At 37.2% G+C, this 17,339-nt stretch overlaps 1 protein-coding gene across 1 annotated transcript in view; it reads left to right on the top strand.

Moving 5' to 3' along the window:
- The window catches only part of LOC101846415 (sucrase-isomaltase, intestinal), a 55,682-nt gene extending 40,445 nt beyond the window's left edge, over window positions 1–15,237 (top strand). Inside the window, exons 21-38 of the mRNA XM_035968700.1 lie at window positions 409–662; window positions 1,003–1,019; window positions 1,287–1,342; window positions 1,830–2,086; window positions 3,762–3,893; window positions 4,349–4,459; window positions 4,721–4,834; window positions 5,272–5,359; window positions 5,919–6,036; window positions 6,557–6,693; window positions 6,990–7,141; window positions 9,089–9,237; window positions 9,469–9,544; window positions 10,945–11,126; window positions 11,505–11,593; window positions 12,224–12,273; window positions 12,809–12,961; window positions 14,141–15,237. Coding sequence (XP_035824593.1) covers window positions 409–662; window positions 1,003–1,019; window positions 1,287–1,342; window positions 1,830–2,086; window positions 3,762–3,893; window positions 4,349–4,459; window positions 4,721–4,834; window positions 5,272–5,359; window positions 5,919–6,036; window positions 6,557–6,693; window positions 6,990–7,141; window positions 9,089–9,237; window positions 9,469–9,544; window positions 10,945–11,126; window positions 11,505–11,593; window positions 12,224–12,273; window positions 12,809–12,961; window positions 14,141–14,203 — 2,198 coding nt within the window. The 3' untranslated portion in view covers window positions 14,204–15,237. The remainder of the gene's footprint in view (window positions 1–408; window positions 663–1,002; window positions 1,020–1,286; window positions 1,343–1,829; window positions 2,087–3,761; window positions 3,894–4,348; window positions 4,460–4,720; window positions 4,835–5,271; window positions 5,360–5,918; window positions 6,037–6,556; window positions 6,694–6,989; window positions 7,142–9,088; window positions 9,238–9,468; window positions 9,545–10,944; window positions 11,127–11,504; window positions 11,594–12,223; window positions 12,274–12,808; window positions 12,962–14,140) is intronic.
- The last annotated feature ends 2,102 nt before the right edge of the window (window positions 15,238–17,339 follow it).

Raw genomic sequence — 17,339 nt, 5'->3', positions numbered from 1 at the left:
TTAATCAGATTGTGTCTGCCTTTATTGTTTTTGCTTTTTGTTCTCTTCTTATTCTGTGTATGTATCTGTACTGATTTTTCTAGTTTTGCAAATGAATGTGTGCAGGGTAGGGTCAGGTAATGTAATTGAAATGGTTTTTAAAAAAAATATATTTTCCTTATTTCATTTATTGATCAGCATAATGAGTGGTGTAAAAATGTTTGTTGAAACTTTTCAATGTGATCAATTTGGATTATATATATGAAAAAAAGTGAGAAATTGATCTATTTAATTGATGAAGAAACTAAAAAACAATTAAAAGATCAGCTTTTTATACATTTGGGCCTATGGCATTTTTGGCCATTCTTAGTGGACTGTTTCATTTTCAGCAGCGGCAGGCATGTCATGTTATTATTTCTGAAATTTCAGAAGTGGCTTTTCAGCCATTTGGTTCTGCTGGCCAGGGAGCGGTGACATACCGCATGATCGGTGGTGTCCTTGACTTTTTCGTACTGATGGGCCCTGACCCTGTCAGTGTTGTGTCTCAGTACACAGGGGTGGTTGGTCAGCCCTATCTTCCACCGTTCTGGTCTCTGGGTTTCCACCTGTGTAGGTGGGGCTACAATGCCTCTAAGACTTTGCAGCAAGTTATTCAGAGAAATCGAGATGCTAAGATGCCTTATGTAAGTGAATGACTGGTCTGTATCACGCTGCCTTGACAATGAGTGTGTTGTGCTTTCTGTGGCCCTTTCTATCTGCTTGTGTGATGTGTTTGATGACTTGTCCGATATGGGGGAAGGGAGGGTATATGAAATCATAATGGAATAAAAAATCTCTAACTTTAATAGTTTTTCTTCTGTTTTCAAGACATATTCCTCATCAGTGTGATGTGAGAGAGTTTGTACATAAGTGTAAAAAAGCATCCTGGAACGTTATTTTTGGTCAGGAATGACTGACTTCCGTACTTTGCCTAAGTGCTATGAATTGAATGTTAAGATTTGTGTTTTGTGTCTTTGGTGTCAGCTCTTGGAAGGAATAAGGTAGGACAAATGTTAGTCCACTGTCTGTGATTGGCCGTTTTAAAACAGGAATATTTTGGGAAGTTGTGGTTGAATAATGTGAGGTAAAGTTTCGTTATTATAGTGTTCATAGGTCTGGTGAACCATGGCGGTGATTTCTTTTCTTGGGAAATGGTTACTGTGCCTGTATACCAATTGCCAATTTGATGGCAGCCGTTCTGCTAAGGCTGAAAGAAATATGAGAATGAGAGTATTTGAGACCCTGAGGGGTCTGTTTGTCTACTGCAGAACTGTGGGGAAATTAGAATCGGTCAATCAATATGTGGAGCTCTCATGGTCTAGAAGTACAGTGTCCGCCTCTTATTCAATAGGTCTTGGGTTCGATACCTGACAGTGACGGAAAATTTTCTTCACTAAAAAGTTTTCTCCTTTCACCTTTCTTGTTCCCTAATCATGTTCTGTTGTCTGCTTCCTTCTCCATTTTCTACCCCCTCCCCCCTCTCTCCTCTGGGCTCATGACTGTTTCTGCTGTCTTTCTACTGCTACCCCTTGGCTCCTTTTTACTACTGTCTTTCAGCCACACCCCTGATTCTAAGGTTGTTGAGATCTAACATGTAGCCTTCTTGGTTAAGGGTGAAAAAATCAATGTGTTCTGCCCTCTCATATGACCTTATGCAGTTGCGAGCGCTATAAAACACTTACCAAAAGAAATAAAAAAATGTTTAAAAAAGGATTCCTGGAAGTGGAAGTAACAGATCCAACACTAAAAAAGAACGGTCATTAAAGACATTGAACATGTTTGGGCTTTTCTGTTTCTTATTCCATTATCAGAAGTAGCACTGCAACCTTTTGGCGGGCCTGATGGGCCTGGGGCGGTCACTTACCGTATGCTGGGCGGAGTCTTGGACTTCTTCCTGGTGTTGGGCCCAGAGCCGGAGTCAGTGGTCTCTCAGTACTCAGATGTCATTGGCAGACCATACCTCCCTCCTTTCTGGTCAATGGGCTTCCATCTGTGTCGCTATGGTTACAACGGCTCTAAAGCTTTGGCACAAGTGATCAAGAGAAACCGGGATGCTCATATGCCTTATGTATGACTCTTGTCGCATTTTTCTTTTTCTTTACTTTTTCCCCTTTTGAGAAAGTTTTGAGTGCACCACCAGAATGTCATTTTTTTTTCTTTAGGTTTTCATGCCTGCCTGTCTCGCTTTTTTCCCTGCTCAAAATGACCATTCTTCTCTTTACTCAAATTTTAAAAAAGAGCTGACCTTTTGCTTGAGTATCCTAGCTTCTTTCTTTGTAAGTGTATAGGACAGGAAACTATCTTGTCCATTCATTGTCCTTATGATAAGACTTGCTAATCTCAGTGGTTGGAGTTTTACTGGAGAAACCATAAACTTTGGTTTCATCATGTGGCTGGTGACTTGTTCAGCTATGAAGTGTTAACAGCATTTGTAGTAAAAATGCAGACCTATCTTTGACGGAACTTTACAAAATGGATAATCTGCTTTCGATTCGTCAAATTAAAAAAAAAATCATCTTTTGTGGGTTAACCGGTTTTATCACAAGGGCGATGAATTATATTTTCTTTGTTTTAATTCTTCTCAGTGCTTTGCTTTATTATATTTCCCTCTTTACAGATACTTGTTTAGTATTTTTGTTTTAGCTTATGTAAAAAGTCATGGTAATCAAACTGGGTAGCTTAACTAGTGTTTCAGTTTTACTGATTTTGATCCTGATTCTGAGGAGAGACCAGAACACGGGTTTGGGGTACAGTTAGATCTGGGGTCAGGGGTGGATCAGTTTTAAGGCCAGGGGGACTTTGTGTTTGCAAGAAAAGGGATGGGTGTGATTCAAAGGGTTGGTTATTAGATTCCAAATTGTTCAAGCTGCAAAGTATAACTATGTGTATACTAAGGGGGGGAGGTGTCTCTTTTTACTGATTGAAGTTCGTACATTCCAAGTGGATGAAATACGGGCACTCTGATGTGATTTGATCTTTCTTTCCTGTCAAAATTCAATCATCTTTATCTCTTCTCCTTCTTTCTTTGCATGTTACTCTCTAGTTATCCGTCTGATCTTTGGCATATAATATGTTACCTATTTCTGTTGCAAGTGCTGTAAACTAAAACGCTAATCTTTTTGTAAGTTGTTTTTTATTTTTTAAGAAACTGTTCTATCTGCTCTAATAGCCACCTGTATAAGACAATACCTGCATAAACAGCTACTTTCCCCCTTTGTGTTTTATTATATTATAATGACCCTGTGTAAGACATCCACCTTTCCAAGGCAATCACTTTTCTCCCTGTCAATGGATTGCTGTCTTAGACAGTTTTGACTGTATTGCCAAGTCTCCTAAAAATTTTAAGGAAGGATGACTAAAAGAATGGCAACACTTTCACATACACATTCTGTACATGTAGTCATTTGATACAGCAGTGTCTGGACCAACAAATGAGTCATTATTGCAGGGTCTTAATAAAAAGACCTAATTGTATTGCAAATGCTGTGAAAATGCATACTTAAAAAAGAGAGTTAGTTCATTATATTATCTATGAGCAGTTTGCACTACTATGAGCATGCAGCACGAATTATAAATGTACACTTGTGAAATCTGAATTAATTTCTTTTCTCTGGAATATTTTGCAGCTTACAAGCTCTGCATCTTGACTAGAATATATTTGAGAATAAATACATATTATGAAACTTGTTTCATCATTTTTCTCTCGAATATTTGAAGCATCAATCTTGACCATATTTTTTCAGGATGTCCAGTGGAATGACATTGACTACATGGCTAACCACCTGGACTGGACCTATGACCCTGTGCACTACAACACTCTCCCGGCCATTGTCAAAGACTTGCATGACAATAACCAGAGATATATTATCATGGCGGTGAGAGTTTACTGTTGGTACTGGGTTTTTTAAAGACTGTTAAACTATCTGTATGAATGAATGACACCTGTAGATGTCCTCTTGTAAGGGTTGTGTGTCTTTTCTAAGTAGAAAAGTATTTTATTGATATACAAGAAGTCTGTGATTCAGTCTGTGTTGGTCCTTTAGTAAATTTGTTAGGAGGGTTATTCAAGTCTACCTATCTTTCTCAAAATCTTTTGGCCACTGCTAACAGCTCATAATTCTTTTAATTATCCTTGGAATCATTGTGTAGTAACGCAAATTCTGTGACTTTTCTTTGAAGGTTTTTCCTAATCTTTTGAAGCATCTTTGCTGTCATCAGTATGGTGAGAATGTGGTGTTTTATAAAGCTGTCACAAACACCTACACTCATCTACACCTTGTTCCCCTCATTGCACCTACACCTTGTGACATCTTTTGTTTCTCTTTTTCAGGATCCTGCCATATCTAGCTCACAACCGGCTGGAACATACCCTCCATTTGATGATGGAAAGGAGCTGGATGTGTTTGTGAAAAACAGCAGTGGAGAGATACTCATTGGGAGAGTACGTTTCATTGGAGTTTTTCATTTGAATTTAACCCCCCAACTCAACTTGGACTTAGTTATTCCAAAATTAAGGGATTCGTTTCTCTGACAAGCATCCAGGCTACGAAAAGATTTTTTTTTTCTTCAAGTAAAAAAATGTTGATCTTTAATTGACTTGAACTTTGCAATGTTGTTTCATACTCATTCCATGAATATTGTTTTACTACTTTACATTTGAGCTTAATTTCTTTGGGTTCATTACAATATTTTGATATTGCAGGTATGGCCAGGATTGACAGCATTCCCTGATTTCTTTCACCCCAACGCGTACACATACTGGCTGAAGCAGGCAACAGGTTTTCACAGCAAAATCCCTTTTGATGGCTTGTGGATTGTAAGTTTGTAATGGTATTGTTTTTTAGTTTTTTATTTGTGGGATAGGTTGAAGGTTAAACTTTGTCAGGAAAGAAAAGTTTCATATAATGTGCTGTTAGATGCTATTTTTGTTTCCTTCATTTATTTCTACTAGTTGTCCTTTTTTAAAATTCTTTTTTAAGATTGGTGGATGCTGTTGTGTGAACTGCTTCTTCCTCTTTCTGGGGACACTAATGTCATTATCTGCTTTCTTACAGAATGTAGATTTTATTATACTGACCAACCGTAAATTCCTGCTCACTTTCTTAATCGATCTCCTTTCAGTAATGTATTATTTCCTGCCATGTTTTCCTTGTAATCTTTGTGCTAGCGATGTAGATAACCAATTGGAAACTTTATCTGAGATGTAGAGATTATGACTGGTTGCTTATTATTGCTTTGCTTCTCTTTGCGCAGGACATGAATGAACCCTCCAGCTTTATTGAAGGTTCAACACAAGGATGTCCAGGGAACCTGTTTGATCACCCTCCCTTTTTGCCTCCAAGTGAGTGATCTACCTGATGTGATCAGTGTTCTCATGTATGTTCAAACATATATGTGCAAGTACGTCTCACTTACAACAACTGATGTACATATAGATGGGTGTCAGTAGTCTAGTGGTTTCGCTACTAGACTCATAATCATGAAGTTGTTTGTTCAAAGGTTCTAGGCTCAGGCCCGATGTTGTGTGATTGGGAAAGGCATGTTTTCCTCACTTCAATCAAGTGTTAATAGGTACCCAGCCATAGACAGTGAAAGACTCTGTCAGTTTGTTAGTGTTTTAACGTCTGTAAAATAGCAGCTTTCACTGTATGCTTCCTAAGAAGTTGGGTTTGTTTTATAAAGATATCAGGTCTGCTGTGGTAATAATGTAGATTGTAAAATGCCTAGAGCTTTCTTTTAGGTGACAATTTGCTCTATACAAATGCTATTTATTATTATTATTTAGTGTTGTCTGCTTATATGCTCTTTTGCTCAAGTGCATGTGCTATTGGGCGCAAGTGCACACAATTGATTGATATCTTATTTTTGTTCTGTGTTTTTCAACTTCTGTTCTTGCTCAGGCGTAATGGACAAATCTCTCATCTCCAAAACCATCTGCCCATCTGCCAAGCAGTCTGTCTCGGAGCATTACAACGTACACAATATGTATGGCTGGTCTCAAGCCAATGTCTCTCGGCGGTAAGTTAACGGTCTCCAAACTTTTGTACAGCATTTTGAATCTGTTTCTTGGCAATAGTTTTGTCTTCTTTTTGGTAATATTTCTGCTCTGTCTGTTGTGCTATTGGGATTCATAATATGAAGTGATAAGTGCCACTTCTTTGAAATTACTTTTTTCTTTGTGTTGTGTCAACTGCCAGAGAGAGAGAGAGAGGGAGGGAGGGAGGGAGGTGTTTTGACTACACTGTTGTAGTTTGATAGTGGTTGCTCTGGGAGTGTGCTCCTTCTGCTTATTTTAAGAGATATCATGATCCTAATCCTTTTTTATTGAAATACTTTATTGTCATATTTCTGACTTGCCGTAATATTCTACTCAACTGGGGGTGTTTATGTCTTTTTTTTCCCCTTTGTTGTTTCTGTCTGTCTGTCTGTCTGTCTGTCTGTCTGTCTGTCTTACTCTTTCCTCTAAGTGATAATTATTGTGTGGAAGTGCTTCTCTTTACTCAGTCTCAAATTTGACTCAACTGGTCTTCCCTTTCAGAGTCTTAAACACCCTGTTTGAAGGGAAGCGTGCCCCGCTCATCACCCGCTCCTCGTACGCTGGATCTGGGAAGTTCACTGGTCACTGGCTGGGTGACAATCATTCTGGGTTTGATGAAATGGCTTTTTCCATCCCAGGTGAGGGCAGATTTAGGTTTTTTCTGGGATATTCTACTGATAATAAAAAATAGTTAAAATAACAACAAGAAAAGACAACCTCCCCCCTCGCCTTAAAAAACAAAACAATAAAAATCAGTAAAACACCTGAATTATAAGGAACAGTGGTGAAAATACGTGGTTTGAATAAAACATTTGTGGTGTTATTGAAAAGTGTTCTCATTTACTTCTTGTGCTATTTTGTTTGTACAATGTTGCTCTAAGAATTGTTTTTGGGATGTGTATAAATTTTGTTTTTCTCTCTTTCCCTATTTCAGGAATATTGAACTTCAACCTGTTTGGTATCCCTCAAATTGGCGCGGATATCTGCGGCTTTATAGGGGCCACAGATGGAGAGTTGTGTGTGCGCTGGCACCAGCTGGGAGCTTTCTACACCTTCATGAGGAACCACAATGACTTAAACTCTCCTGTACGTTGAGCAGTTTTGTTTTTCGTGTTATTCATTGTTATCATCATCAAGTGCCATACTTGAAACGATCATCAGTGACCATAGTTCGCCACCCATTAAGCTGGTTGAATGATCTCATAAATCTTTTATTATACTTCTACTGGTCCTTCCTCATGGCCCATATGCTTAAGTTCTCTTAGTTTTTTATACTTGTTCCACCCCTGCATCTTTTGCTTTCTATTTTTTCAGGTTCAGCTTTTGTCTCTTCCTAATTTATATATAAGTGAGCGATCCACATGGACACAAATGTTTTTACTGCCTTTTTATATAAATATGTGTTCTTCATGCACTCTCTTTGGTGTGTCATATCCTACAATTGCCATTCTTTCTTGATGTGGTTCAGGCACTTGTGAATATTAGCACAATGATGGCACAATTTGTTACGATGGGTAATCTCAAACCTATTGGGTGGTTGGCGGGTTATCTGGTGGGGCTTGCTCCTTCTTTCTGATCAAATATCTATCGTCCTTATCTCTCCTCCTCCTTTTTTGTGTATGTTACTCTCTTGTAACACATCTATTCTTCGGCACTTATATGACTTTTTTGTGTTGCAAGTGCCGTGAAACTCTTACTAAAACTAAATCTCAAACATAGGTTTTGCTGTATCCAATGTTTAAGACACATGGCTTACGTCATGTGCAAAAGGCTTCAGTGATGAGAATGAAGCCACTTGGTTTTTAAAATTTTTTTTATTAGGTAGTTACAGATTGTGGCATCAAACCTAAGAGAAGGGCTAATAAAATGGCTAATTTGACATTTATCAATGTCGTAACCAAATGAGGAGTGAAACAGCATGTGTTGATTCCTTTTAGAAAAACAACATTACTGCTTTTTTCCTGTGTCCGTCCCTCCTTACTTTCTGTTTAGTTTTGTAATTGTGCTATTTATAAATCAGCCTATTTCTGGGGGGGGGGGGGGGGTTGTATAAAGTGCTTAATGTCTTTAGTGTCTGACTGTATGTGGCTGTAAATGTGTGTGTGCCTAAAGAAAGGTACCAAAAGTCGCCACAGACCATTTTGAGCTACAGGCTGATAATGACAAAAAATCACTTTTTTGACCAAAATGTGTTTCTATGAAAATATGATAAGTCCACCATTTTTTAGCAATGTGTTAAAAGAGTTTTTTTTTTTATTGATTTGACTTCTAAATGTTTTATTTTGAGGGTAGGGTATATTTTAAATAGTTAATGAAAACTGCTTTTAAAAGGAGTTAAATCTATTCTTGAAGCACGTTTTTCTCTTCCCCGCTATGTTGTACCATTGAATTCTATTCATGTTATAGATGTCAACTAAATGGCAAATTGGAAATGAATTTTCTGTGAATAGATACATTAGAAACATTTGAATCCTTGGGTTTTTTTAAAGTTTGTATGTGTTCTATACTTAAAAGCTAATTTTTTCAAAATTAGTTCTTTATACCCTACCTCGCAAAATCTCAAAAACTACTTGAGATATCTCAAAAATTCACAAACCACTGTGTTCAGCATTGAATGTCCTATTAGGTACAAACCTTAACTCAAAATGGTTAATATCCGACTTTTGGTACCTTTCTTTAGGCTCACATACAAATTTTCAGTAAAATACAGAATACTGCATGCTACACAGACTTTGAAGATGTTGATTAATTTTACTGTCTCTGCTGTCTTCAGCTGCTCTTGTGATTCATGAAGTAAATCAGCTTACATTTTTGTACATTATTGTTACATAGTAATTTTCTTCATGTGTGAGCACGGTATACTTTCACTTCTATTTTGTTTTTCCCTACTGTTACCCAAGGACTGAATGCTTGCTCCTCTTTTGAAATGACATATTCGTGTCTTGTTCAGTCTAAATGATCCCATAATATGTCAAGCTTTAAGTTTTTGAATGCTGAAAAGTAATGAGTGCTTGTCTCTTTATTTTCCTTTAGGACCAAGACCCTGCTGTCTTCCCCTCACCCTACAAGGATTACATCCGACTTGCCTTGCAGCTACGTTACCGCCTCCTGGCCGTCCTCTACAACTACTTCTTTGAGGCTCACATGCTGGGCAAACCCATCATTCGGCCCCTGTTCTACGTGTAAGTTCAGTATTTATTTGGAAGCTTATTTTATCACAAAGATGAAGCCACAGTGCTTACATATAGAAGCTAATGCTCACCAGTGGAAGAATTATTTGTGTTTGTTCCTAATGAAAGGTATCGTATAACGTATTTTGAGTAATTACATTTTACTGCTTTTGAGTCTTTGCCTCCTCAATGTCTAACTTTAGCCAACCCTGTAAAATACTTTCTTTTGTCTTTATGTTCCAGCTATCCTGGCACAGAGCAGATTGATGCACAGTTCATGTGGGGACAGGATCTTCTCATTTCACCAGTTCTTCAACAGGTTTGGAGTTTTTAAATTTCTTGATTTATAGTACCATTCTATTGTGCTGTCCCGTGTAGTCTTAAATCATCTTTTTTTTGTCCAAAAACTTAGGGGTAATTGGACGATTGTGTAGAATTTATTTGGGTTATGAGAAGGAAAGATTAAAAAGCTTGACTTACATTGTACCAATAATTATTCGTGCCCAGTATTTTAAAGCATGGAACAAACAACATACGTCTTTAAAACTCAATGGTGCTGATGTATGTAAAAAAATCCTTGTGTTACAAAGTCTAATTGTGGGATGATCTGTTGTCAGCTGTGCTTTGATTTTGTTAGGGCATTGAAGAATTGACTGTATTTCTTTTCTATTGATTCTCTAATGTTTAGATATGTTGGTTTAAAGTGTTTATGAAGTTATTGACTTGAGTCAATTGTTGCCAAGTCAAAATCTTTTACAATTTATTTTACTGACATTTTCAAAGATTAGTGTGGAGCTGGTATGGCAGAGTAAGGAATCTTGTCATGTGTTAATATCTACAAACTGTTTCTAGCATAGTACTCAAGAGCAGTGAACATATGTAACTAGATAAGAACGTTTAGTGCAATACAGTTATTACAGTTTTTATTTTTGGCATGTTTTTGCAAGCAATATTTGTTTCTTGAATGGTCCTTATGGGGCTGCACTGTTGCACTACTAAAAATTGTACTGTCAGTAATTCAGTTAAGATTCTATTTGGCAGTGCATAAGTAGGTCTGTAGAAATGGATTGATATGCAGAAAAAGATTTTTTAATTTGTTAACACAGAAACCTACAGCGAACATGCACCATTAAAAAGTTGTTCATATACTTAAAGGTGTCTGAGCCAAAAGGGAAATTGGATACAGACACTTATGAAAATAAAATGTTGCTGTTGATATGACGACTACCTTGTTTTGTTGCTCACACTGTAGGGGTAAAACAGACCTACTTTTTTTTCCCTTTTTCAACAGCGATAAAATTATACCTCTGTACAAATGAGGCTAAATTACTCAAAAGTAACTTAAAATCTACCTCACTGGTAAGACTACGCCAAACATTTCATGATGCTTTTCAAAAGCAGTCTGGTAGGTGTATATTGCAGTGTATAGTGGGTTTTTTATTTTTACTCTTAATGCTTCCCATAAAGCTAGAATTGTTTTGGAATGATACAGGATCACTTGGGATTATGATACATAATAAAATGCATAGAGCTCACTTTTGAGAAAAGATATGGGCTGTAGAAATGGTTGTTTTTATTATAATAATAATAATAATAATTATTATTATTGTATTTAGTATCATTATTATAAATGTAATTGTGTGTTTGTACATGAAACTCCTGATCCAGTTTTGTGAGGCACTCTAAGTCCTCAGGTAAGGTTGACTTTTCTCTGTGCAGAATGCAAGAACTGTGAAGGCATACATCCCAAAAGATACCTGGTTCGATTTCTACACTGGAGCACCTCTTGAAACAGTCAGTCAGTGGGTGGATCTGGATGCTCCTCTGGATCATATCAACGTGCATGTTCGTGGGGGCTCCATCCTGCCTCTGTTACCAGCAACAGAACGCTCAGATTTATCGTAAGTAGAAGAAGTTTAGAACTTCTGATTTGTAGTGAGTCAAAATTGGATTTACCTTTAGGTATTGTTAGCTGAGTTAGTGTCACGTTGGACTTTGGTATTGATGACTTTGGATGGTAAATCAGAGGTCTCTACATGCTTTTAATATACTTGCAAAGTTGAAAGGGAAGTTTAGCCCTTGAGATATTGATAGTAACCACTTGTAGTGTGGAGGTGTTTTCAAGACTATTTTTGGGCCCTAGCAAATGTTAGAAGTAGAATTATTAAAGATAGACCTATAAACCTATACATTTTCTGAAATTACAATGAACCAAATTTTGATGTAATAGTTGTTTAAAAGTCTTTAGTTGGATGCATCTTATTCTCTTTTCCTGACAGTCGCAAAGAGAAGTTCCAGCTGCTGGTTGCTCAAAACTCCTCCAAGACTGCCTTTGGGCAGCTTTACTGGGATGACGGTGAAAGTCAAGGCAAGTTTTTTTTGTTATGTATTCCGAACTTTACTATCCATAGGTAATTTTTAGCTGTTCTGTAAACCTCTCTCAAATAAACCTATACGTGCTGAAAAGGAAGTATAATGTCTGTTAAATCAGAGACACAATTAGTATTATCTTCAGAGGAAATTAAACATGTTTTCACCGATTTTTATTTACAGTGGATCCTAGCTGTCTTGCTTTTTAAGTTCTTGGCATTTTTTAATGTAGACAAACCAAATTAGTTACGTGGGTCATCACTATAGAATGAAAAATCCTAAATGTTTGTTTCGTATCCATTTCCCATATTGTAGGTCCCTGGCACTTTCCATTGATATCAATGCAGGAAATCACTTTTTTTTCTGGCTTACAGACATATATGCAGACCTTCAGACTGAGAAGTAGACGACGCATGGTTCAAATGTTCACACTCACACATTCACACGTAGAGCTGAAATTTGTACACCCGCACATATATATATATGTATATTCAGGGCTCTAATATTTACTCTTACATATTTTCCTGTTACGACATACACTAAAGAGGCTCTTGCATTATTATTAGTCTCTTTGCTGTTGTAATGTAGCCCATTACGTGATTTCTTTTCTATGTCCTTTGTTTTCCAGATAGCATATCAGCAAAGAAGTACTCCCACATTTCCTTCTTGGCCTCTGACGTATGTACATTTTTCCTTTTTTAAAAATTTGTTACTTTTGATTATTTGTTTAGTTAATTTCTGGGTTGTTTTTTTTTACATAAACTAGCGTATAATGTATAGCGGGCAGAAGCTTCTTCATCGCTTATTGAAGACAGGAGTTTGATTCTCATGTGGGAAGACTTTTTTCTAGTAATTCAATCTGTCGTCTGGGACATTGTATCTCGCTTAGTCTGTGTTGTCTTTGATAGGCAAGGTCTTAGTTGTTCTATTCTAAAGGTAAAGTTGAATCTTATAAAGTCAATAAAATGCATAGAGCTTGCTGTTGAGCGTTTATTATTTTAAAAAATGTAATGACAGCAAGATAGTCGTCAATCAGTCGCAACTGTAGTTTAAGTTAAACGTTACATGATGTTCTAAGTCTTTAGCTCTAGGTTGTGGGCAACTCATAACTAGATAAAATGCCATTGTGCAAATAATAATAATATGTCTCATGCAGCATTTGTTTTGCTATAAATGACGATGCTTGAAATTTCTCATGATGTCTTTTTCACAGAATGGAGTACAAAGCCAGATCCTTGAGTCAGGGTACAGGCCACAAGGTGGCATTCGTCTAGGCCAGGTCACTGTTCTGGGGCTACAGTCTTCTCCCTCCAACGTGACCGTCAATGGGAAGGAGAGTCAGTTCTCTTACTTTCCTGACACAAAAGTAGGATATTATGTCACTTTCTTACTTATTGTGTTTTGTGTTTGTACTTTTATGATGAATAGGCTGGACATAATGCTATGTGCTTGTGTATTACTTGAATATGAATATGTGAAGCAAATATATAAAAGGAGTCTCTTGTCTCAGTTTGACAATATAATACTCTTGGTATACAATTAAGGATTTTATCAAAGCCCTATGCCACAAGTAGGTGAAAGCTTTATCATTAGTCTAGCTGCTTAGGTTTCAAAGTTATAATTATTTAGAATTAGGGAAATTATACACAGTTTTGGAGAAAAATTAAGGTTTTGCTCTTTTCTATCTTGAAACAGCTGAGTGTGGCAAGTGACTCATTTTGTCCAGCTACTACACATACTATGTTCTAATACTCTTTGAAAAGCTTATGTAGAATGTTTGTTACTTCCTCACCTGTTGGTGTGCTATAGCGTGGGTCTATGTGTGAGAGAAGAAAGTGGATGAGAGGTGCAGGTAAAATAATGATCGAAAATGTTTTAATGTGATGAACCTCACAGTCAGACTATGATTGTGTGCATGAATTACTGGGGGATGATCTGCCATCTCTACTTGAATGTACTTCTTGAAGATTACTTTCTTTCTTAGGATTTAATTGTCTTTTACTTTTACTGCGCTAATACAGAAATGCTAGTTGTATATGGCTCGCTGTAAGTTCAGTTGACAGCCATAACGCTGGAGTGTTATGGGGGTGACCTGGTTCTGGTCCCCAAATTAGGGTAACTGGATCTTGTTTGTTTGAAGAGTTTTCATTGCTTCTCAGGAGATCTCGTGGCTTCTCACCATTTGCTTAGCCAACTTGGGGATGGACGTCAAATCCTCACAGACCTGAAAACATGGATGTTTTACCTATGCCTTACCTTACTCAAAAAATTATACATAGTGACCCTAAATTTAAAAATGCACAAGTCAAAAGGATCTTAAGATGTGGGTATGGCTCCTTAAAAGGGTGGCGGGAAGTCTACTGTTTATACAGGAATGCCATGTGTCTGAACTGAACCACAGAAAAGTTCCATTTTCTCAAGAAATGGAATGAGGACATTAAATTAATTTTCCTCTCTCTCCCCTCCCCCATTAACACAAAAATTGAATCTTCGTTGCCTTCACCTCCATTATTGACCATGATGACTGCTTTACTTTTACCCTCAGAAACTTGTCGTGAACAATCTGAATGAGGACCTGCTTGAACGTCTTGACATGTCTTGGCTGTAGGAGACAGTCCTACTAAACCAAAGGCCAAGTTAATGGATCAAAGAAATGGACTGAAATGGGTTTTTTCTTGTCTCTTTTTAAACTTTGTCTTTGACAGGTTTTTGTTAATCAGCATTTGTCTTATCAGTTCAAGGATGATTTTTTTTTTGCGTTCTTATTTTTTATACATATAACTTTTTTCTATTTGTGTCCTTTTCCCTCCAGGGAAGCATCGGGTTGTTTAAGGAATTCCTTCTGTGGTAGTGTAATGGCCCAGGTAAACTTTGCACATGATTCAAAGGCAATGCTATGATTTGTTTAAGAATAAAAAATATGTAATAATGTAGCTGTATTTACATAATGGTACTTAAACTTTGTTTGGTCTTGAAATGAAATGTGTATTGTCTTTTTACTGCTGTCTACAAAAGTATTCATTATCGTAGGTAAAACTGAGGTATGATTCCAGTATTTGCTGTTTTCTGCCTGTTTCTGCCAGCATATTGAGATAGTTTGTGGAATATAGATGACATCTTGAAGCGGATATAACTTTTTAAAAAGAAATAAGATGAAGTTTTCACAAGTTGGAGATTGGAGGATCACAGTATTATTTTCTGCAGATATGACTTGTAGATGCCATCTTTTTTAGCTTTTCTAGTTTTGGTTTGGTTTTTTATTCTCCTTTAATTTTTTTCCTGTAATTTTCTCTTAGTCAATTATAATTATAGCCCTGAAACTTTATGAGTTTCTCATAATAACATTCCTAATAGCTCTTTCATTTTCATGAATTATTCTGTACAAGTGTGTTTTTGGCTTGTTTTCTGTACAATTGTTTTAAATCTTTTTTGCTTGTGAAATGTCAGTTTTGTACCTGGACTGATTTTGTACGTCACTAGCTTTACTGATACCCAAGTAATTTCTTATTATGCAAGAGATTTTTAATGGTGTCAGACTAAAATAAAATGTTTTAGTACTGTAATTTGTCTATAGCAGGAGAACAGACATCTTTGCTGTGTATGAACATTTTGAAAATGTTTGTTGTTGAGAGATTTTGGATTTGAGATTAATACTTGTTTGGTTGGGTTTTTTTAGCTGTTTAGAGAGCTGTAAAGAGTGTTATGTTTACTTGGTAAAAGATTTAAGTATCTGTTCACTGTGTGTGTTTAAGAAAAGAAAAGTAAGCTTGGGCTTATTTCATGCTTGTCCAGTGGAGGGATTTTTACCTTGATCAGCTGAGTCAAATTTCATGACATGCTTTTACAGTACATTTGTTTGGAGGACAGGGGAGTGTATGAACATGACTGACTTTTGTGTTCTTGTATCATTTTTATTCAAATCAGCTGGCATGGATCTCTCAGAGTCAAAAACACTAATAAAATATGCCTTAAGAAACAGATGGAAAATGTCACGCCCTAAACATAACAGACATGACCCCTACTACTTGCTAAATACAGCAGACCAGGTCACAATCTTTACACTCTGTTGTGGTCTCAACAGACTCAAACACTATATGCACACTAAATTAAAAGTGGGAGGGTCAGCGATCTGTGAATGTGGACATGACCAAGAGGATGCCAACCATATCTTTCAGCACTGCCCGCGCTACGCCACCCTTCGTACACAGACGTGGCAGAATGCGGCTCCCTGTGAGAGAAAGCTCTATGGCAGTCTGTCAGAGTTGAAGCGAACTGCACAGTTTGTGCGCAACATCGGACTGACTGTCTAGCTGCTGTCATCGAGAACGAGGAAGAAGAAGAAATACAAATCAGCTGAGAGTTTTAAGTATAATCCCTTTTGCAGAATACAGTGGAAACCATATATAACAGGCCCGGTAATAACAGGGATCCGGTAATAACAGGGATTTTAAAAATCCCCGTTTTTTCCTACTCTTTGTCTCTATTAAAAGTTATCGGCAATAACAGGGCCTAATCGGAGCCCAACCGGGTATAGCAAGGACAAAGGCTCGTTAACAATGAGTAAAAAGTAAGAGAGAGAGAGAGAGTTACGCAGTGATGGAGCAAGCCCACGCAAGCCATGCTACTGCAAGCACACGCAGCTTGTGAAGCGAGAGAGTGCTGCGGTGTGCTGCAGACCTCGATCTAGCCCGAAACCTAGCAACACGCACGCGTAATGTGTCACCAACGATGTCAAGCGGAAGAGAAAATGCCTTTCCAATTGACAAAAAATACGAAATAATCCAGGCAGTTGACAAAAAGCAAGCTCCACTGGCAGAGATTTGTAGTCAGTTCAACATTCCAAAAGGGTCGATTCACATCATTATCAGGGATAGAGAGAAGATAGTGGCAGCAAACTCCAATGCAAAGTTTGCTCTGGATCGAAGAAGATGAGACTACCCGATGCAGATGCTGTGGACCAAGCTCTTCCGATGTGGTTTAAGGAGGCAAGGAGAAAGTTGGTGCCAAAACCCCAGTTCGTGGGTACTTGTGGCAAGGGCAACTACTCATGAATAAGTAAAGCAGGATTAGTCCACAAATGCTTACTTTCCTTGCATTTCTGATTTAACAGGGATCGGATATAACAGGATATTTTCTCTACTCCCACCATCCCTGTTATATCAGGTTTCCACTGTATTTATATATGAAGAAATGTGTGCCATTTTTTATAATAAACATTGCAGCTTATTCTAGTTCTTGAGCTATGTGTTGATATCTTATTATTTTCATTATGCCAATTAATGTGCGATGATTTACACTTGGCTTTCGACTAGAAGTAGATTTTATTTCCTGGAATCTTTTTATTATGTTGTTATCCTTCACAGCTTTTCATCAAGGATGATTAATGCTTATCTTCCTGTATCAAATTTTTGTTTATTTTCATGGATTTTTAGTTCTTGCTTATTCCTATTGTTTCTGCCAACAGCTATGCTTTTAATTCTTCTTTGCTGCTATTTATGGATATGTTTGTTGCATATATTCCTGTCTCTGTGTATCAATAAGTGGTTTTTACCTATACAACGTTGTTTTTCTTTCTTTGATCGTTGGACCTACTTATGATTAGAGTTAGAGGCAGTTAAATGTGTCACAACACAGTGGAATCAGGAACCTGTCAAGTTTCTGGGCATATTGTGTTATTGGTATCATCTGAAAGCCTGTTTATTTATCTTGCTTTCGATGAAAAAAGTACTCATTTATCTTGAATA

This window comes from Aplysia californica, unplaced genomic scaffold (assembly GCF_000002075.1).
Source record: "Aplysia californica isolate F4 #8 unplaced genomic scaffold, AplCal3.0 scaffold00076, whole genome shotgun sequence".
Lineage (NCBI taxonomy): Eukaryota > Metazoa > Mollusca > Gastropoda > Aplysiida > Aplysiidae > Aplysia > Aplysia californica.
The sequence above is the reverse complement of the archived record's forward strand: the minus strand, read 5'-3'. Positions and strand labels throughout refer to the sequence as shown.